A 23,535-nucleotide genomic window follows, 5' to 3' on the forward strand; every position below is an offset into this window, starting at 1 on the left:
TAGAGTAGGTGCCCAAAGAGCCAACTTATGACTTAAGATTTATTGACTCTTATGTAAAAATATTCTTTATTTTAATAATATTTTATAATTTTATGCAATTATGACATTTTCCTATATACCCATAGCAAGTTGCATAGATAAAGTCCTTAAATATACAATAGATACAATGAGGTATATCTCTCAATGTAATATCGTGAAACTCATTAAGAAGTGTACTGTATTTTCTAAACTTGTTCTTAGTCGATTCAATCGCCTAAACGAAGGATAAAGATCGATCGAGCTTGATACTAGCATCCGTGATGTAAACATCATGTTTCATTGATAAGAGCATGAAGATGTCCATTCATATAGATAGGTCATCATTTGATGATGTCCTGAACAACCCTCCATTGGACTTTCCAAGTAGTTATATCATATCGATTGGAATAATATGTTGTTATGGTTGTACACCATTAATGTTTTTACCCGAGACAACATGAAGCCTCTACGTACTAGCATGCATTTTGATCCATTTATTGAATTCATTGAAGGTCACCAGGTAGCGAGATCGTGTGTAGTTTCGCAACACGTAGGAGTCAATGCATTGTAATCAGGAATTCAACGCTCACCTATGGGTGAAGATATCTTATGTGATCTGAGAAGTTAATACTACAAACAATCTCTAGACAGAGTAAGACCTGTCTATTTTGGAAATGTGTTCTCTCAGTTCCACATACCATATCACTTTATTACTCAAATATACATCGTATCATTGTCGAATTCATTTGCAACTCTTGAATGATTGCATATTTGATCGGGATATATGAGTTGAAAAAACATGTACTGTGCATCAATTATAAATTAAGGTTCTTGCGACCACTATCGGTGATACCTAGAAGATCATGGGATGATGCTACTAGACATTTTTACCTTGATCTCATTGGTGTAATCAAACTTGAGTTCGGACGTTCTTGATCAAAGGGTTCATGATAATAATAGGACTAATTAGGGTGAGTCTGAATATGAACAAATGTTGTTCATGTGATTCACAACTAATTATATCCCTGAATCATTGAAAATCACACAAGTATTAGATTATGTGTTTTTGTTGAGATGATCAAATTCAAGGAGTTGAATTTTTTTACTGTGGTTTGATGGAGATCAAATAGATTGTTTATAAAGAAGTTTATGAGTTTTATTATCGAAAATTGTGGAATTTAACTTAACTGCTAATTAACCGAGCAGAGTGGAACTGTCTGTTTTAGTTAAGGAGTTCACAAAACTTACAGCGGCCAAAAATGGATCACTGGAAAATTTTGTCCTTTGAAATTTTCATTTTTCATTACGTTAACGATATTTGAACTCTCGATACATCGGTATTGTCTGACCATGAATAAGTGTTCTAATAAGTTGCACAATTATTTATTTAATAAATTTATAATATACTAATTAAATAATAACTTAGTAGCAGTGATTACTAAGAATAAGATTTTCATGGAGTATTCTAAAGATGTCTAGAATTAATCAGGTGACTAATTAAGTAATTAAATTATATTTATTTAATTTTCCAAATAAATATACAAATATATATATATATATATATATGTATATTCTGCATTATCAAATGTTGAAAATAATTTATTTAAGCGTAGTTTTTCAAGAGTGAAAATACTAGATGGGAATTTTAAATAATTGAAATACATTATCTTAATGATATATGTATATAAGTATATTCTGCATTATCAAATGTTGAATTTCGGCCACCCAACTTGGAAAGAACCCACGGCCGATCATCCGTCCTCCGTAGCACCTCCGCGTCGCCCAAGACATGTATTTCAAAAATAGTGTCAATTGAACAAATTTAGAGAAACCAAAGTTCATCTTTCAGTATATCTTTCTGCGAAATATAAATTTTAGTCATGTATGTATTGGTTTTGACATTTTTAGTGATGTATATTTCGATGAATCAAATATATTCATGTAACTATGTAATTTTTTAAAAGAAAATCAATTTTCAGTCATTCTCGTCAAAATCATGTAACAAAATGACTAATATCATTGTTTAAATTTATAATTACGTTGTCAAACACAAGTACATATTTTGATAAAAAAAATTAACCACGTGCTTACAAAAATTTAACAATAAAATAGATCACTTAATTACTTTTTTTAAAAAAAAATAGATTGGTAATTTAATTACATGATTGGGGGATGATTGAAATATATCAAAAGAACATAATTACATGAATATTTTTTATTCAAAGAAATATACAAAACTAAAATTAACAATTTTCCTGTATTTATTATATCATATTCTTTCTAAAAATCGCTATCTTATTAATTATTGAAATTACTAATCTAGCAAATTGGGCCAAGTAGGGACCGATAAAAATATATTACTTTAGAAATCATTATAATTTATCGAGTATTAATTTATAAAAATTCTAATCAAATGTCGTAGATGGTAGAAACCCAATAATCAAATAATTATATGAATTTTTTTTTATATAATTTTCATTTTAATTTTATGAGAGGGAAGACATGTTATCGCCAAAGATCAAGTAGTCCCTACTCACAATCAGAGGAGGACGTCGTGCATCGCTGTATTAGTAAATTTAATTGGCTAAAGTGACCTTTGCCTTCCAGGACGAGGGGCCTCATCTAATTGCTCAATGGGGTATCAGACAATATAATCGGCTCGAAATTTATGTTGTCGGTGAGCAATAAGTCGAGTACTCGAGTTCCTTTAATATTATATTCGAGTTATTGGTCTTCTAAATTGAGTAAATTGTGATTATGGTCCTCCACTAATAAAATTCCAGTTTAATCTCGCAAATTTGCTTATTATTTTAAGTATTTTCTCATCGTAGTGTTGACGTACTATCGGATATTGTTTAAATATTGTTGATGTGGTGTCAGATAATACGGACATGGTCGATATCATGTCAGTGTATCAAATAAAAATGACTAAAATTGTAAATGAAGCAAAATTATTGGACTAAAACTTAAATATAACTAGTTAGAAGTCTAAATCACATTAATTAAGACCGATTTGTTGGACGAATTTTGTAATTTTTTCCAAGTAAGTTATTTAATGTTTAATAATGATTATTATTGGATCAATTAAGTTTTGGTGAATTAGTAATACTACATATTAGGCAGTGTTTGGTACGTTTGATTAGGTAGGTTTGTTTTATTTTAACCTACCTAATCACATGTTTGGTACGTTTTTTATTTAACCAAGCCAATCCCTCCTATGAATGATTATGTTATATTAGGTGTGATAAAATAATCACTCCTCACTCCCTATGATTATTTATCCTACTCTTAATCCAGCTTATTTTTCTAATTTTACCCTTCTCCGAAATTCAAACTCACAACCACTTCCCTCCACCGACCGCCGACCACCACCGCCTGCCGCCCGTCGCCGGCCGTCGGCCACCGACCGCCGACCACCGTCGCCGATCACCCGCCGCCACCTCCTGCCGGTCGGCCGGCCAACCACCGTCGACCAACTCCGCCGCCGTCCGCTGCCACAAAACTGGAAGGGCAATTTTGTCAATTCACCAAAAAATTATTATTTATCTCATTCTTAACAATCATATCAAACATAATATTATTTTATCATTATCTACTTCAATCATTTTTTTTATCATTTCTCTCTTAATCATTTCATTATTTTATCCTCCAAACTAAACGTAGCCTTAGAGTCTAACCGAACTAAATTCATAAGGAAAACTGAACAATCATGCGTAACTAATTTCCTAACCAAAACTGATCTTCCTAGGCTAACCAATCTCAAAGCACAACTGATGGAAGATATTCAAGAACTATTGATTATTCTTTGGAATAAGTTGACACATCAGCGAACATTATCTAAATAACTTAATATTATTTTTTTAAGGATCGGAGTCTAGATGACATATCAGATAAAATCTTCTTACCAGTTTTCTAGTTAGTTAGAATATCAGAGTTTATGTGTACTACTAGAAGGGTATTATCTGTCCAAAAAAACGATGTTGTGCCACAACAAACTCTCTATTGGAAACAATCATTTGATTCAAAAATATTATCGTTGGAATCAAAGCCAATAAATAGATCGGTGAGATGATCCTTCAAGCTCTCTAAACTCTCGCATGTTATTCTGAATATCAAGTTCTTGAAAACTTAAATGATCAAAATATTTTATACCCTTATGAAAATTGGATGAAAAAGAAACACATACAATCACACAAAACCTCTCGTATAAAATGAATAGTATTTTACACCATCCATTTGCAATGGGTTTAGTGCTCGATTTTTAAAAATACATAAGATTCTAAACCTATTGATTTTACTCATGGAGCTTTTTTCTGGTTTCTTAATGTTCACATGGGGTGCTTATGTAATTTTCCCAAATTAGAAAATTATTATCTGATCCAAAAAAATTTATATTTCAAAATATCAGAAATTAATAATATTGAGATAAGCTCTAAATAATAACCTAGGACGATCGTACCCGCTTCGATTTTTTGGTTTTTGTTTTGGGCACAACCTCTAGTTAGTTAACTTGTTCGTGGAAAAATATATTAAAATATAAAGGATACAATTCGAAATTAATGCACATATTAAAATAGTTAATAGGAACAATGTTGACCATATATCCAAAAGTTTTAGAAACTAAAAATATTGGTTATGCATGAAAAGCAAACACGATTTGGATATAATCGCGCTCTCAATTCAATAAACAAAAAAAAATTCTTGATGTTTTTGTCTCGATATTTGAAACAAGTAATTTGTGCAATTCACCTCTAAACTATAAAGTTTAGTAACAAATAACATGACAATTTGCAAAAATATCGTGCAGCTGTGCAAACTACTGAAATTTTGCATTCCGACGGTTGGGCACGCATGGTTGCACCCCTAGTTCTGCCCCGACGTCTCGTTTCTTCGTTGAGCGCGTGGCTGCATGCTCAGAATGCACGGGTGCGTAGCTGTTGTTGTCCCCTTGATCCTTTAGCACTTGAAAGATTTTGCAATGACCTCCAACTTGGTTGCCATGCTCCCCGAACCTTTCTTACCTTGATGACATAATTGTAGACACTTTCTGGTAGCTCACCATGAGTTCTTGAAGAGCTTCGTTAAACTTCTTGCTTCGTCTTCTCGTTATTGGTCCTTACGCACTACAAGAAAAATAATTTTCCGCAGCACGTCATCAACAGCGTGCATTAAAAACACGCTGCGAATACTACTTTTCACGGCGTACACCCATATGTGCGCCGTTAATAGTGTTGCACTTGATACTATTAACGGCGTGCATTAAAAGAACGTTGCGGATATTACTATTGACGGCGTGCATTAAAAGCACGCTGCGAATAATAACTTGATACTATTAACGGCGTGTATTATAAGCACGCTGCGGATATTACTATTGACGTCTGACGACGTGCATTATAAGCACGCTGCGGATAGTAATATCCGCAGACTATCCGCAGCACACAATAAATGCACGCTGTTAATAATACTATTAACGGCGTGCATGTTTATATGTGCTGTTAAAAATAAATCATTTTTTTTAAAAAAAATTATGTTCAGACATGGGAAAAACGAATTTTTAATTTCGCGACGGTTTCGTAAAACCGTCGCTATAGTAAAACCGTCGCTAAAATAGCGAGGGTTGCCAAGAAACCGTCGCCGCTGTAAATCGGCGACGGTTAACATTAACCGTCGCTAATATACGTACATCGGCGACGATTTAATAAACAACCGTCGCACAAAATCGCAAATTCTCTATTTATATCCGATTTCCGTATCATTTTATTTCACTGCACTTCAAATTTTTCTCTACTTGTACGATTTTATTTTCGCTTTAAATACGTGTTTTTGTTTCAATTTATAGTTAATTTTTTAATTGTTAATTAAGAGAATGAGTATTAATATTATAGTTGTATTGTTAGTTTTTATAAAAATTTATTAAATTATAAAAGTAAATTTTTTTTTATTTTTACGCAAAATTTAGCGACGGTTTTGGAACTGTCGCGAAATTTTAAAACTCTCGCTAAATTTAAAGACCGTCGCTGAATTAGCGACGGTTTTGAGGTTTTTTTCCGTCGCCGATTTGCGACGGTTTTTGATATTTTCTTTTTTTTACTATTAACGGCGTACATTGCACCCTGCGGAAAGGTGTATCAACGGCGTACATATGCACGCCGTTGATAATAGTATTAACAGCGTGCACATGCACGCCGCGGATAATCTTGAGCTTTTAACCGCTTGCAACTTGCACGCTGCGGAAAGCCATTTTTGTTGTAGTGACGGCAACTCTAGCGGATCTCGTGTTTTTTTATGAGCTTGATTATTTGCGATCGCATCATCTTCCCCTTATTGAAAAAGATTTGTCCTCAAATCTCGATCATCATCTACGTCAAACAACGATCACGAACATTAAAAGTAGAACTTTCATTATACTCACCTGATAAGTTCAGTTGGTATGCATTGTCGTAGATCTTCTCAATCACTTGGAATGGACCATCATCCCTTGGTAGGAGTTTTAGACGCCGCTTTTCCGGAAATATTTCCTTCATCTAATGCGACCACACCAAGTCTCCCGATTAAAAAATCACATTCCCTTATTGGCTTGCTTCGTGTATTGCAAGTTATTCTTCTCAATGTTGGCTTTTGCTTTCTCGTGCAAACTTTGAACAAACTCCGCCTTTTTTCTTATCATCCATGTTTAACTTTTCACTCATAGACAAAGGTAACAAGCCCATAGGAATTAGCGGGTTAAATCCATAAACACTTTTTCACATGGAGAAAAATTCATATTTGAATGCAGCTATGATTATACGCAAACTCGACAAAAGGTAAGCATTCTTCTTAGTACTTTAAATTCTTTTTATAATGATATGTAACAAAGTTTCTAAAGTTCTATTAACGATATCAGTTTGACCATTCGTATTTCTCAAATTCATATTTGAGGATGACTATACGCAAATTCGTTTTATTAAAGACAATCGTCATAGGCGTACCATGCAACCAAAATAGTTCTCTAAAAAAGAATTCCGCAATGTTAGATGCATTGTCAGTTTTATGACAAGTAATGACATGTGTCATTTTAGATATCAACTCATCTAACATATCATCTATCCTAGGTATGAGATGTCTATACTCGATTATTATGTTATTAATTGCCCTACGTTCAAGATACATACGCCATAGACCATCATTCATAGGGACTAGTAAAACATGTACAACACAAGGAGATGTGGATTCACACACAAACCCTCTATCTAAGAGTTCATTTACCTAATGGTGAAGTTCCTTAGACTCTTTCGGGTTGTTCCTACATACTGGTCGGTTTGGCAAGGCACTTCTGGGAATCAAATCATTTTGGTGTTCAATTCCTCTCAACGGTGGTAGTTTTTGCGGTACCTCCTCCGGAAATAAATCTTTGAAATCCTGCAAAAGAGAAACAACAATTCTCGGAATGGGCTCAACCATATCACTTGGTGTTTAGGAAATCTCCTTATAAATAATTAACACCTAAACACAAGTGGATCATGTGTGTTCATGATTTTTTTGAACTCGCTTTTTTGGTCTTATAAGTATTTTATTGGCCTATTTCCTCTCATTTTATTTCTCTCTTTATTTCTCTATAGTTATCTCACTCTTTTGATCACTCTTTTTTGGTTCATTTTTCTTTTCTTTTTTTTTTTTTGATTTGATCTTCCAACACTTGCTTTGGAGATAATTGAAGAAGTGTAATAGGTTCCTTCTTTAGAGTAAAGGAGTATCTATTTTTAATCCATCATGCGTCACTCTCTTATCATACCACTACGACCTTCCTAACAAAATATGACAAGCATGCATTGGAACAACATCATACAACACCTCATTCACATACTTAGCAATTGAAAAAGAAATTATAACTTGTTTAGTCACCTTCACTTCTACACAATCATTCAACCATTGTAACATATATGGTTGAGGATGCTTCAATGTAGGAAAACCCAAATTTTCCACCATCTCACAATTAGACACATTGGTACAACTCCCTGTTTTACTTTTATTTCTTCTTGTAAGGAAACTCGGATGAAAGAATAAACAGAGGATGACTTCAGATTTGAGGCCTTACGAGGGTTTAGAGACTAAAGACGATAGCGGCATAAGCTATTTTTGTATTAAGGAAAAGTTCCTCTTCGAATAAGAAAGAGGATTGAGACGAGACTACGATCTCCGGTTGTCCATCCATGATAAGATTGTAAATTTTCTCATTCAAAAAACATCTAGTATGGAACAAGTTCTCCTTTTGGTTAGTATCGTCTTTCTTGAACTGTGCACTCACCATATGCCTAGTTACAAGTGCTTCACCAACAACAGCGTCATATCTCTCGTCAAAATCCATCAACTAGACCATCTCATCATCACTCTCGTTATCCTCATCACTTCCCCATATGCATTCATCGTCATCACTCTTTTGTTTGGACATTGTCTAGTAATATGGCAAATCCTTGACACCTAAAACATTTAATATTTTGAGAATAATTAATAAGAGGTTCAGATTTACCTTGCACTCTTTGTTTAGGTTCCTATTGCTTTTATTTCTGTTTTGGGTTTGATCAACACATTGTTTCTTCACTTTTTGCAACGTTCGGAAGCCAAGAGAATAATGAACTTCCTAGTTATTGGTACGGCCAACTCCTCTCATTTTGAGTTGTTTCTCCACTTTGATCGCCATTTGCACAATCTCGTTTAAGTACAATTAGTCTCTAACTTGTACTTAGTCTTGAATCTCCCTTTTCAAACCACAAAGAAATCGAGTCATTATAGCCTCATTGTCCTCTTCTATGTTGGTTCTAATCATGGCTATTTCTAACTCCTTATTGTAATCATCTACACTCTTAGTACCTTGTTTCAAGCTTTGTAGTCTCTTAAATATCTCTCGATAGTAATAGTTGGGTACAAACATCTTCTTCATGAACCTCTTCATCTCATTACTGTTCTTTAAGGGTCTCTTCATTGTACCTTCTCCTAGTGGTTACAAGTTGATCCCAACAAATAAGAACGTAATCTAATAATTCAACTATCGTCAATCTAACCTTTTGAGTTCAGAGTACTGGTGACAGCTGAATACAGACCATGATCTCTTTTCTTACTCTATATATGCTTCTAGAAAAGGCTTACCATGAAACGACAGGATCTTCTTCTTAATGCTAACCATGTTATCACCTTCTTTCCCCCCATTATTTTATACCTCCCACATACAACCTCTCTTTTACCTCTTTTAAATCCTCTGCCGCGTTTTTTCCTCATTTCTCATTCTGACTCTCATCATCGACTCCCAAATCATATGCATCCTCGTCTTATTCTCTCCCCTATTGTTAAACTTAGATTTACCCCCACTAGTACTAACATCTAGTCTACTCATACTTTCTTGTGATAGCTCTAATTCAGCCCTCATCGTCCTAGTAACGTGACCAAACAATCCCTCCATTTGAACCTTGGAAAGTCTTTGGTTCGAGCCATTTCCTACTTCTTTCTCAATCTTTCTTTCAGACATGATGCCTATAAAAAAAAAACGTTAGTAGAAATAATGAAAATATTCTTCACTCAAATTCTCACTATCACTCCCGAAAAAATTCATTTGCACTCAAGTGTTTCACTCAAGTTTAAAAATTCTCTTGAGCGTACACTTAAGCTTTGTAGTTTTGTAAAAACTTACATCTTCAAATTTGTAGACGCTTGAAATTGTCTCACTTGGAATGCTGAAATCAAGAAATATGAAGATCTTCACAAGAATTTGATCTTGAATATGACTATTTTACAACGATAAATGTACTTTTTTATGTAATACATATCGTATGGTGTACTAAATTAATTTGAATTATGTACAAACAGTCTATGTTTTACCGCTTTATGATATGATAATAATAATGTTTTTCGATAAAATATGAATTCTACAGTTTACGGCTTTATGCTATGATAATTTAAAATATGAACTAAATCATTTTTTAGACACAAGTTAATTAGAAGCATTATACGTAGAAATGTGGGAAATATGACGATTCTATCTTTAATATATATTTCATTTTCCATGTTTTTATTGAACAAAATAACATTAGGTTGTACATGGATTGATGAATTTGATAAATTGGATTTGGAATCCATTGATTTCCAATATCTTGTCTTGTTAGGATGAATAAAATTAAAGCCATTTTCAAACGCACTCTAAAGAAAGTTATATATGTTTATTTCAATAGTAATTGTGGTAGATTTCAAATACATCGAAAAAGTCGGAAATTTATAATCCGGCGGGCCAAAAATTTGTTTTGGAGTATATACGGAGATATAAGAAAATAAAAAATGAACAACTTTACTTGTAATTAATTACATTGTCAACTAGCATTTAATATTTCACATGCAAATTCAACCAACGCCAGAAAATCAAAGGAAAATACAAAAATGGTGGAGGTGTAACCGTGCAGTAAAACCAAAAAACTAATGGGTATTAGAAGATTTGAGCAAAACCTGTCGGGAAACTGCTCAGCTTTGCCCCGTATAATCCCTTCGCCACTACCTAAGATGATTTGAATAGTAGGTCTCTTGTGAGACGGTCTCACGAATCTTTATCTGTGAGACAGGTCAACCCTACCGATATTCACAATAAAAAGTAATACTCTTAGCATAAAAAGTAATATTTTTTCATGGATGACCCAAATAAGATATATGTTTCACAAAATACAACTCGTGAGATCGTCTCACACAAGTTTTTGCCTCATTTTTTAAATACATCTCATAAATATTTTCTCAAATCAAATTTGCTCGTTCAAATTAAAATCCATTCTTACAAATCCAACCTAAAAGCTTAAAACCTTGTGAACTTCAAAATATCGATTTATCATAACATTTTTCTTCTTTATACATATATTGTCGCATCTTCAATATATATTCCATTGGATAAGGTATACCAAAGTTCATATTTTTGCTAAGTATCATATTTTTACCGAACATCTCTACTTTGAAATTCCTACTGTTTCCAAGTCTTCCAACACAGATTGACAGTTGTGACAGTCTCACAGTACAATTTTTTTATATTATTGCAGCTTTTGAAAATTAGGCAAGAACTGGGAGGCAGCAACCAAATTATCATAGACACAAAATCTACGAACAACGTTAAATTGATGGCGACTGCCATGACTAGCCATCAATTACCTATCTCCTGTTTGATCTATCAAACTAGAATTTATAATATTTATTACACATGAAATTTTTAGATATTTTAATGATCCTGTATTAGTTTGTCTTGTTTTGGGTTAGATAAGTCTAGAAAACTATTATCGTCAGCTGGTCTGTTTTGGTTTTTCGTCCATTAACTAAGTTATTTGACGAAAAGAAAAAATAGGCCGATTTATATTACCAATTTTTCAATTTCCGGAGAGACTTTTAAACATGTGTATTCATTGAAGGAAATTTTATTCCTAAATATTACTTAATAAATTCTTTCCTTGTTGATAATATTGATAAATTTGAATACAGAATTTTGCTTTTCTAAACTAATTAGATACTACTTAATTATTTGTTCTTGCTCGATAATATAGTGATAATATTATTGATGTTAGTGATAAGTTCTCTAGATATTTTATTATTATGCAAAAGATTTTTTTTTCTAATGAAATTCTTCGTTTCCTAATTGTGTAGGACTCTATACAAGGAATCAAATCTAGGAAAAAGGTGAAATATATAAGAGAGAACGGCTTGTGAGACAGATATAGAGAGAGAAGCGTGTGTAACTTTTGTTGGTGATTGTCGAGGCATGCAGAAAAACGAAGAAATGAAGATTTCGCGTGATTAACTCACACATGGCCAGTTTTGTTGTATTGCCGTAAAATGTTGAAGACAATAGAAGAAAAAACTTGTGCAAAGTGTTGGTCGAAGAGCTATGTGTGGCTCCAGATTTTGGGCAAAACAATCGGTGCATTTGTGGTTTTGTAATTATTTATTGAGTAGGTCTCTTGTGAGACGGTCTCACGAATCTTTATCTGTGAAACGGGTCAATCCTACCGATATTCACAATAAAAAGTAATAATTTTTCATGGATGACCCAAATAAGAGATCTGTCTCACAAAATACGACTCATGAGACCGTCTCACACAAGTTTTTGACTTATTTATTTGGGATGCACTCTATCTCCTTGACCTTTTAAGGAAGATTGTTTTTCGTAATTTCACTAGTATTAGTTTTTTAAACTATTGATTATTTTCTAATGAATAATCTCACTTATTTTTTCTCCAACTTCTTTAATTTTTCTTAAAATTTTAAATTATCAATTACTTATTTAAATTTAGTTCCACCGTCATATTCATCTCATGCATGCATTTATTTTAAGCTAATTGTACTGCTAATTATTTATATTTTTTTGAACAGATTTGGAAATTATGTGGATGCAACTTATATATCTATTATTAAATAATAGATCGGTAAAAGGAACAAATTACCCAGGTTGATATTGGATGAATTATTTGTACTAGACTATAGATAGTTTCAAATCCCTTTATTTGTTTGTGTTAATTAATAAAATTCAAGTGGATTTATAATCCACTCAATATTAAGTTAATCAATTTCATCGACATATAATTGTAATAGATTTCAAATTAATCAAAGATAAATTTATCGAATCATTTCCTTTTAATCAATTTTTTTTGTCAAATCCAATCAATCAATTCAAGCAGAGGCGTAGTTAATAAAATTAAAATAGTTAGAGTAGGATCTCTTGTGACATACTCTTATAAATCTTTATTCATGATAAGGATCAATCATGTTCATATTTACAATCACTACAAGAATAAATGCTTATGGTGACATTCATAAATGTCATCATATTCAATATTTAGTGACATTTAAGTTTTAGTAACACCTCCAACAAATTTCGTCTATTCCAATATCGTCTTAAACTTCCTGACATTTTTTAATGTCATTATAAGATGTTAATGACAATTTCATACGTGTTACTAATTATTCATATAATGACAATTTTAAATGTCAGGAAAACTTATGTTTTAAAGACATTTATACATGCCTTATTATTATAGTATAATGACAAATTTATATGTCAGTTAAAATCATTTATAATGACAACTAAAAGTGTCGTGTATGTTATTTATAGTGACAATAAAAAATGTTACTAATGATAGGTTATAATGTTAATTTAAAATATATCATTATGTAATCTGTAATGACACTTACAAATGTCTTCTATACTAGTATATGAAGACATTGAAAATTGTCATTAATAGTTGTTTATAATGACTTTTTGAAATGTCTCTATATGAGTTTTACATTGATATTTTTTATGTACATTATTTAATGTTTTATTGTGACATAAAAAATGTCATATTTTATGAAAAGTCATCGATTTTCAATATTTTCATGATATAATATTCAAAGATATAACAAATTAACATAAATACAAATACAAAATTTTAAAATAGAAATTAAATTGTTAATAAATAATTGTCATTAATTTTACAATCATTAATGTATAAGACTAACAAATTTGTTACCTCGAAAAACATCTATACTCCAACAAATGTACCAAATGTATTTAGTTTAAGAACTAGCAAACAATTAAGTCTTGTAGAGCAAAACATAAGCAAACTTGTGACGCATCTTCATTCTTCAACCATCTCATCTTAATCAAAATCCAATATTCTTGTCACCTACAATAAAAATTCATATATTTGTATGAATGAAATAAAATTAAAGAAGCACAAAATAAAGAGATTAAAATTTAATTCAAACTAGTGAATATCATACCAAATGATAAACTAGAAAATTATTATTTATCCAAATTCACCTAGTAAAAATCTTCGTCATTAACTGTCAACTGCAAATATAACTGATATTGGTTTAAAAATATATTAACATGACATACATAACAATACATACTAGTTAATTGAAATGATTTGAGCAAATACGTCATTTTGACCAATTTGATCATCCTCATCTTCAGGAAGTTGATTTTCTAGTTCTTTCATTGTAGCCTTCACCAAAAAATCAAAATCCATAATTTATTCATAGTGATTGTGAAAACAAATATCTTTGAAAGTAATTTAGTTGAAGTTTATAAAACAACTTACCAATTTTTCATAGTCAGATGATTCCATATTTTGCAATCTCCTTTTGAGCCCTTCACTTTTTATCAAACCATTTCCATAAACCTGCAATGTAGTAATTTCACTTTGAAGTATGACAGTATAGATTTACAGAATCTTTGATATTTGATGCCAAATGAATCATATATTTATGATTGAATGACCCTTCAAATATAATTGCATACTTTAGAGTCAGCTTAATATAGCTCAAAGGAAGTGCCCCTATTGCGAAACTCATTGAGTTCCTGGCACAGCTCCTCATATTAAGTAAATGTGTCTCTAACTGATATAGTTAGCAGAGTAAACGGGAATAACACAAAGAACCATAAGATAATCACTCGCAACATTTCAGCAACAAAGGGCAAGGCAAACTTTGTGATCAAACAAAGTTGTATTATATTCCTATAGTTTATCAATGTGTTTAGGCAGTTATGTAGATTTACGATGAATATGCAGGACAAGGCAATATCATCGTGTAAACCTAAATCATTTGTACAACTTCAGCATTAAAATATTTAAGCTTCGAGCTTACTCCAAGGCATTCCATCATCTGATAATAGGCCCTACCATGCAGAGGAGTATGGCCTTGTCTAGACTCTGAGAAATATCTTGTCCTGAGGTTATACAGAGGCTCCAAAATAAGAAACAATACAAACTTAAAAAAAATGCATTCAGAAACTTCTTCCAACAGCTACGTACCATTCTTTGTAACCAGGATCGACAGTGAAACCATACATATCAACAATGTCACATATGGAAAGAGCGAATTCAAGAGCCTTAAGTCCAGTACCTTTTGCAGCTGATCCAAATGATGATCCCAGCATGAGATATACAGGATTTAGTATTGGAATTTCCTAAAAGTAGAAAGATAAGTATTTAAAATTAGATTTTTCACAAATCACATAGGATCAAACTTAATTTACTAGAGTAAATTGGCAGGTATAAACACCTGGATCATCTTGTTCATGATATCGTGAATTGTTGTTTTAACAATCAAGACTTCCTTTCCTTTATCTGAAAATTCGAATTTGTTAACTTCCACACGAGAATAATGTTAAAGACTAGTGAATCATGTTCATACCATACAACTCTGCAACTTTATCAAGAGCTTTTGCGGAGCCCCTATTGAGAAGGCGGAACGTACTTTTTGTACCTACATTTTCTGAAAAGTTTTGCAAAAAGCACAAGGCAACGGTGAGAGCATGTGAATATTACAAGCGGAAGTTAAATAAAATTAGAATGACAACCTGAATAGGTGCTCCATTTTCTCTCAAAACCGCGTCATAGCTATCTATTTCTTTGCCAAATTTAGTTTTCAAAAGATCGCCAGAGTTACCAATAACAGCACATCGACCAAATTTCCTTGGTACGTAAGGTAGTCCGTCTGGGAGCACCAGAGCAAGTTTCTCCATGCACAAAGTTTTATTCTTACATCGATTCATGCAGCAAAAATAAAATCGAACTTGGAAAGTGGAGGGATAGAGTGCATACGGACATCAACAATTACTGAAAAGTAGCATTCATATTCATAAGTGTTTCAGTACACCAAATGTTTATTCGCCATACTAAAGCAATAAGATTGAGACAATAAGAAAAACCGAAGTATAGCTAGAGAGCAAACAATCACAAGGCTGGGCATCAAATTTTTCTTCAAATAAAGCATGTTAAACACCATCCCATCATTGACAGTGTTACAGGTCTATATGGAAATAGTAACTCAACAATGGGTATTTAAGGAGGTGGATTATTCAAAAAGTGGTATAACAGCTAAATATGTAACACTAAGCCTCCTTTTTTACAAAAAGACGTGCTATTTACAAATCAAATAATATTGTTTGTTTTTTAAAAAATTCATTAGGAGGAACGAAAAGTAGTAGACATCTATCGGCATCAGAAATGTAGTGAATAAAACAGTATTCAGTGATCGGCAGAAATTTATTATCTTCGCCTACGATGATTAACATTAAACTCAATGAAATACAAAGAATCATGCCCACGTACAAGATACCAAGGACACACAACTTGGAGAAGTCAACCGAGTCATTATTCTATTATCAACCACAAACATCAACGCATATGATTTGAAGTTAATTTTATGCTTCTGAACCTCTGCTCCACTTATTCAAAGCTTACTATAATGGGCGTTATTCTATTATTTTTTCCAGTTGTGAATGAAGTCAGGAATTCTCCCACTTAAGCTGAGATCATTTATTCTACTGCAACGCAGTAGCAATACCATTCAACAAACTAGAGAATTTCAAAAAATTAAATTAGATTAAAGGTGATAATACAATGTATTTAAAAATCTTTTACGTTAGTTAATCCAGCAAAAGACATTGGCAACTGCCATGTTAATTTGTTGGAGGACAAGATCTTGCGATTCGATCAATAGCCTTAAATAATGAAATTGTTGGTCGTAGGCCTATACATCCGAGCAGACAGCGGAGCATCGGCGGAACTTGCCGAAAGTCACTGTTCACCACTGAAACCGTGAGAAAAAACAGGGAAAAGTTGGGCTTGATCGTGAATTAGATTAATGCTCAACAACATGTGAAAATACTGTCAAAAACTGAAGAAAACTTGTTGAAAGATAAATGAGGAAACCATTTTGTGGGGAAAATTCCCATTGCTGAAAACCGTTTATTGAGGTGAAAAAGAAATCCCGCAAAAAAATACAACCGAAGACTCTAGCCTATTTATACTAAATCAAGGAAGAAGTGCAAGAATAGGAAAAACACGTTTTCTATAAATTACAATTACGACTTTAATAAAACTCACCAAGAACTAGGCTGGAAATCTCGAACAAGACGGTACAAGAAATTGCAGAAACAAGACTCGCTCTAGGGCTTTGAGTCGCCCGAATCGGGGCTCAAATCCTTCGATTCATGGCTTAGACCGAAGCTACATGTCATGAGCCATGATTCACGGTGGCTATGGTAGCAGAAGGTGGTGTTGTGCAATGATACAAGGGATTGGAAGGATGCCGATTTGGGGTGAGATACTAAGATTGTTGGAGAGAGAATTTTTTTTAGAGATGTATGGCCGTGAGAGTGAGAGTGAGAGATTAAAAAATAGGAAATGAGTGGGAAAAATAAGAACTTTTAGTGGCATTCATTAAAAACGTCATTATAACATATCTAATTTAATATTTTTTTTATTAAAAATTTTATGTGTAACCAATGTCATGATATGTATATAATAACGACATTATTTTAAAAATGTCAATAAGAAAATGTCAGTATAGCCATTTTTTTTAGTGAATAAAAAGTAATATATACCAGATATCATAAGTCAACTTTTTAGAATAATTACTACATGATCATTTTAATGGACTTTACAAAAATATCTTTATTTATGGTTCATATTAGATGTCTCCATCTTAAACTAATTAAGCTACTGTATGCATCTCTCTCTCTCTTTCTCATTCCATTACCAAAGGAGCCCTAAAACATTAACTAATTTCGCTTCCATCTGTCCGTGTCTCTCCATTAAAGCTTTCCTTAAGAATATCAGCACTCAGTCATTCTTGCCACTATAAATGGATAGACAAATTCACAAAATACAGAGACTTTTCAATCTGATTCCCTCATATATCTTTAATTCGATTTTCTCAAAAGAAAACCCCAAACAGGGATTTCTTCTTCTTTTTTTTTTCATTTTCACACCTTCACTTATTGTTGATCCGTCAATCCTTTCGTCTGTTCTCTCACGGTTACCATATCCTGTTCAACATCTCAAACCCTTGTTCCGTCTCTGTCGGTTCCTCACAAAAATGGCGATTTCATCACATTTCAATCAAGAAATGCCACTTTCGAGCTTACCCTTTTCGTTTTTTGGCTCCTGTTGTTGAATTTAATGCTTAGGAATTTGATTTGACACATAAATTATATATAAATATATATAAATTGTTAGCAGTGATCAAGTATTGGAGGGCGCTGTATAAATTGATGATTCATGAGAGCGTCAGCTGCACTTGATCCTTCTTTCCTATCTTCTCATCACACTTCTGCAAATCTGAAACCCTTGAAAGCATGAAAGTGATATAATTGAGCTGCCTAGAGATGAGAAGAAGCAGTACGGTCAGGTCAAGATTATTGTCCAAGATTTAAAACCCATTAACCCTAGGCGCATAATCCACGGTTTCGTCTGTCAAAATTCAGGAGAGATTGATTTGATTTTCTTGGAAATTAAACAGTGGTCATTATTTTTTAACCTTTTTGTTATGGATTCTCCGCAATCTCCTGAAGTGGCAAGCGCAGACTCAAAGAACAGCAGTAGCAGCATCAACACAGGGAAAAACTACAGTAACACCACCTCTTCATCAGCGGGAACCTCGTCATCCGGCGGCGCCTCCACTCTCAGCCGCTACGAGAATCAGAAACGCCGCGACTGGAACACCTTCGGGCAGTACCTGAAGAACCACCGCCCCCCGCTCTCTCTCTCCCGTTGCAGCGGCGCCCACGTGCTTGAGTTCCTCCGCTACCTCGACCAGTTCGGCAAAACTAAGGTTCACACCCCAATCTGCCCCTTCTACGGCCACCCCAACCCACCCGCCCCCTGCCCTTGCCCCCTCCGCCAGGCCTGGGGCAGCCTCGACGCTCTCATCGGCCGTCTCCGCGCTGCCTACGAGGAAAACGGCGGCAAGCCGGAGACCAACCCGTTTGGATCAAGAGCTGTAAGGCTTTACCTCCGTGAAGTTCGTGATTTGCAGTCGAAAGCCAGAGGAATCAGCTACGAGAAGAAGAAGCGGAAGCGGCAGCTGCCTCAACCACCGCTGCCCCCGGGTGAAGGTTAATCAATTAACATGCACCCCACAGATCAAAAGCCCGTTATTCATAATTCTTGTCAGCATATTTTACTAAATCTTTAGTTCTTGGGGTTGAGATCTGATGGAATCTGTGGCAGTGTTAGCAGCGATATTAGCAGTTTCGTATCAGTAACATTGTTCAGTTACTGTGCGCTTCTATTCTCGTACAAGTGTTCTAATTATGTACTTATTTAATTTTTATTATTAATAAAATTGCACTACTTAAATTGATCTTATATTCATTATTTTTTTATTATATATTTAAAAATTGTTTTCATAAAATTAAACTTTGTTTTATAAGTAGGGTTAAGCGATCATTTCCCGTCAAAACTCTGATTATAAACGTGAATATCATCTTCAATCGATCTACTATTTCTCAACGATGCACGCTTCCGATTTCAGTCATTTTTTTGATACAAATATTTTCTTAATTTTTCAGATATTATTTGGATTGTGTTTTTTATGTTATTTATTTTACGATTATATATTTAACCTAAGATTATTTTTATAAAATTAAATGATGTTTTGACAATGAGTAGGTCTCTTGTGAGACGGTCTCAATAATCTTTATCTGTGGGACGGGTTAACCCTATCGATATTTACAATAAAAAATAATATTCTTAGCATAAAAAGTAATACATTTTATAGTATGACCCAAATAAGATATATGTTTCACAAAATACAATCCGTAAGATCCGTCTCACATAAGTTTTTTACCTTTGATAATTAGGGTTCGGGGATCATTTATATAGTTCAATTAGAATTTTAGCATCAGTGCTGAGGCGAGTATCTCCTCTCCTGGGCACATTCAAAGCTTGAGTATCAACTGATGTCTTTCAATTATTTTTATCTCAAAATATAAATGAAATAACATTTCCCAACTTATACAGTTAAAATCTAGAGTCAGAGGTGCAAGCTTACCGGAAATTGCTGTCATATATAGATTTAAATATTTCATAAATTTTACGAGTGTGTGAGATATCACACGTCAACGTGTCTCAAAGTATCCAATGATCACATTAAACAAATCAAACACGAACATTGGATTATTATATTATCCTTATATTTTTTATAAAAAACAAAAAACAAAGCAAATCTTACATATTATGATTTTCCAGAAATTAGTTATAAAAATTTAATTTTCTAAATATGAAAATTTGAAGCATGAGGTGAAAGGTGAAAATGTGTGTGGTGAAAAGAACAGTGGAACCTCGAAGAACATGAAAAGCAGTGTGCAGAACCCAACGCACATGTGCGCAGAAAGGGCAAAAATGGAAAGCCAATTCAATTTATATAGGAAACCCTACCTACCTGTAATGCCTTCACATACATTATAGAGCTAACTATTAATAGAAATTTTAATGATATCAACAATTGGTGTGACGTCATATCAGGAGAAAATTAAAATAAAAAGTTGCATATATATATAAACTTTTAGAGAGAAAAGTACAATATTAATATATATTTATTACTGTTCGATTTTGGTATTATATATATGGAAGATAAATAATCAAACCTTATTTTCATTTAGATTTTACTCATTTACCCAACAAAAATTAGTTTAAGCTTCTTATTTTATTAAAAAAAATTCAAAATAATCTTTGAGTCTTTTGTTGGTGCGTGACGTTATTATACTTATCGAAGATGTCCAAAGACATGACTACGCAACAGTTTTAGCATATATACCATGAATATGAGGTGTTATACACACACACACACACATATCTCATCATACTTCCGTATAATAAATTAAACATTTTACCTCTTTGACCGAAATTCCGTAGGGTTGTATCCACCGGATTTTACAGACCACTCCCCACAGCCTGACTACGCAGTCGAAACAGATGGTTCCTTAAGTAAATCCCTTCAACATCACTTAGCACAACCCTATATTTTTCCTATCTCATGGTGTATAATAAAGAAGCTTAAATTTGAAAATAATACATGAGAGGGGTAGTAAGCCTTGATTATTTTATTCAAGCATAAATCATATTATTACGTAGTAATTTCTTGTTCTAGAGGAGGAGAAACTTTTTTAGCTAATTATCGTAGCTGGAATTACAACACACATAAACTGAAAATATCACAAATTTTATTTTGAAAGAAAAATGAAGAGGTTGAATGATTTTTTCATCGTCATTCTGTCTTGATATATATAGAAGCCTTGGTGGATTTGAAATCCAGGCTTCAAACTTTTGAATCGCATTGTCAGTTTTGGTCGACAACATCTTTTATTTGGTGTACTGCTAGTTCGTGGTTTGTCATGTCTTGTGGTTGAGTGATCCATCCTTCACTAATGGAGTGGTTGGATCACACGTCTTCTTTATTTTTGTTAGGAAATCTTTTTCTTTTGTATGGTCTCCAGAGAAAACGTGACTTGTGTGGCACCATTTGGACTTGTCTCCACATTATGTTTCGATCAGATCTGGGCCGAAAACCTTTTCTGAATTCTGGCTCTTCCTGGTTTGGGAATTCTGGTAGATTTCTTCTAATCATCTTCTTAGCTGAGCCATATTGCAGAATTTTTGACGAGTTTTTTTACTTCTCGACAGCTTGCTATTCTATAGAAGATTTCTTTTCTTTTCAAATATTTTTCTGCAAAACTTGTAGTTTTTCTTGTCATGGTATTTAACAGAAAATATCCATTTACAGAATTTTTATAAACTTAAATGAAAATTTGACTTTGTTCATCTCTGTAAGAAAGACCCGTAATTTCTTGCTCGTTTAGTGGAGATGTCGTCTTCAGTGAGTAATGAACAAGAGGTGTTTCATTCTCCGGAGGATCTTTGATGAACTTCTGAATGTTCATGTCTGATCTTCTCAACTTGATGAAGTGAAAGGATTCATGTGAGCCTTTTCCGGCTGGTTCTGGTGTTATACTAAAAAAGTAAAGCTCCATAATATCTCCTCTTGACAAATAATCATTATTTGCCTATGTTTCATGAACAGCTTCATGGATCCATTTTGGTAGCGCTTAGATTTCTGCAAGCTGAGTGACGTACGTAGTATAAACTAAGACAAGAGCCCCAAATTAATACCATGTTTTTACATATTTAGGATAGGAATTTGGTTTCATTCATATCATATAATACTTTCCTATTATATCAACTAAAATTGTGCATGAGTCGATATCTATTCTTGTTTTCAATTTCCCTCAGTTTTGTTGATATAGCTGAAATTGATAAACTATAACCTTCAGTACAAGAAAAATGATTTTCCGCAACACATCATCAACAGCGTGCATTAAAAACACGCTGAGAATATTACTTTTAACGGCGTGCACCGATATGTGCGCTGTTAATATTGTTGCACTTGAGAGAATGCACGCTACGGATAGTAATATCTACAGTATGCATTTATGTGTGTTGTTAATAAATTATATAAACGACAGCGTGCAGTTATATGTGAGCTGTTAATAACCTATGCAATTTTCGCAGCGCGCAATAAATACACGCTGTAAATAGTATATAAACAGGATGCATGTTTATGTGCGCTGTTAATAGTAAATCATTTTTAAAAAAAGTCGCTGTCGAGACATTAACGGCGTACATTAATCGCATGCCGTCAATAGTATTATTCATGTCATGCATATTAGCACGCTGCGAAAAATGGGCGCCCAATTATTTAGAACAAATTTTAAATTAGCGACGGTTTTTTAAAAACCGTTGCTAAATGTAGCGACGGTTGTACTGATTTAAATTTAGCGACGGTTTAAATTATATTCAGGACGGTTTTAAAAAAACCGACGGTTTAATGATAAACCGTCGCTAATAGCCGTAATACCACACGGTGTTTGATAACCGTCGCTAATAGCGACGTTTTATTAAATACGTGTCGCTAAGAGCGACGATTTAACAAAAAACCGTCGCTATTATCAAAAACCGTCGCAAATTATCTATTAATATCTACATTTTCGATCTATTTTCCTCCACATCACTTTACAACACTTAAAATTTTTCTCTCTTAAACGATTTTAGTTTCGATTTAAGGTACTTTTTTTAATTTCAATTTTTGGTTAATTTTTAAGTGTTAATTAAGATAATGAGTATTATTAGCATAGTCAGAATTGTAAGTTTTTTTAAAAATTTTATTAAATTATAAAAGTATTTTTTTATTGTAACAAAAATATTAGCGACGTATTTTAAACCGTCGCTAAATTTGCGACGGTTAATTAGCGACGGTTTTTGAACCATCGCTAATTATTGAAATTTCAGATGGAATATTAACGGCGTACATTGCACGCTACGGATAATTGTATTAACGGCGTACATATGCACGCCGCAGATAATAATAATAACAGCGTGCACACATGTACACCGCGGATAATCTTAAACTTTTAACAGCTTGCAGTTGTGCAGCTTGCAACGTGCGCTGCGGAAAGAGAATTTGCGCTGCGAAAAGCCATTTTTGTTGTAGTGCTTGTTAGTATCAACATTAGATTTTTCTTTGTTCATTTGAAATATATGGGGTGAATTAGTCAATCTCAATGGTAATACTTCCCAAATACAGTGACCTTGTGGTGTGGGGAAAGCTGTGAATTTATTGTTTTATTCCTTCATCCGAATTTGATATAATTCAGGCTTACAATCTAATTTAGAGAATATTTTACATTGCATATAC

The 23,535-nt window shown here is 33.2% G+C and overlaps 2 protein-coding genes across 6 annotated transcripts; one reads left to right on the plus strand and one right to left on the minus strand.

Moving 5' to 3' along the window:
- Positions 1–13,427: 13,427 nt before the first annotated feature.
- LOC142504621 (sialyltransferase-like protein 2) lies at positions 13,428–17,145 on the minus strand. Of its 5 annotated transcripts, none has more exons than XR_012804259.1 (10): positions 16,887–17,145; positions 15,356–16,590; positions 15,190–15,280; positions 15,058–15,122; positions 14,808–14,962; positions 14,641–14,722; positions 14,094–14,174; positions 13,903–13,997; positions 13,771–13,840; positions 13,428–13,673 (listed from the first exon to the last, which is right to left on the minus strand). XR_012804259.1 is itself a non-coding variant. In XM_075617488.1 (10 exons), exons 2-9 carry the CDS (start codon positions 15,548–15,550, stop codon positions 13,811–13,813), a joined length of 765 nt encoding a protein of 254 aa, XP_075473603.1. In that variant the 5' UTR covers positions 15,551–16,590; positions 16,887–17,143; the 3' UTR covers positions 13,428–13,673; positions 13,771–13,810. The 5 variants fall into 5 exon arrangements, 2 of the variants coding, with proteins under 2 accessions (XP_075473603.1, XP_075473604.1); XM_075617488.1 differs by having other exon boundaries at positions 13,932–13,997; positions 16,887–17,143; XR_012804260.1 differs by lacking the exon at positions 16,887–17,145 and having other exon boundaries at positions 15,356–16,872.
- Positions 17,146–17,497: 352 nt separating this feature from the next.
- Positions 17,498–19,151, plus strand: LOC142504601 (protein LIGHT-DEPENDENT SHORT HYPOCOTYLS 3-like). The gene has a single exon (XM_075617466.1). It carries the CDS (start codon positions 18,331–18,333, stop codon positions 18,901–18,903), a length of 573 nt encoding a protein of 190 aa, XP_075473581.1. The 5' UTR covers positions 17,498–18,330; the 3' UTR covers positions 18,904–19,151.
- Positions 19,152–23,535: the final 4,384 nt, after the last annotated feature.

Source organism: Primulina tabacum, chromosome 9, assembly GCF_025594145.1.
Source record: "Primulina tabacum isolate GXHZ01 chromosome 9, ASM2559414v2, whole genome shotgun sequence".
Taxonomy (NCBI): domain Eukaryota; kingdom Viridiplantae; phylum Streptophyta; class Magnoliopsida; order Lamiales; family Gesneriaceae; genus Primulina; species Primulina tabacum.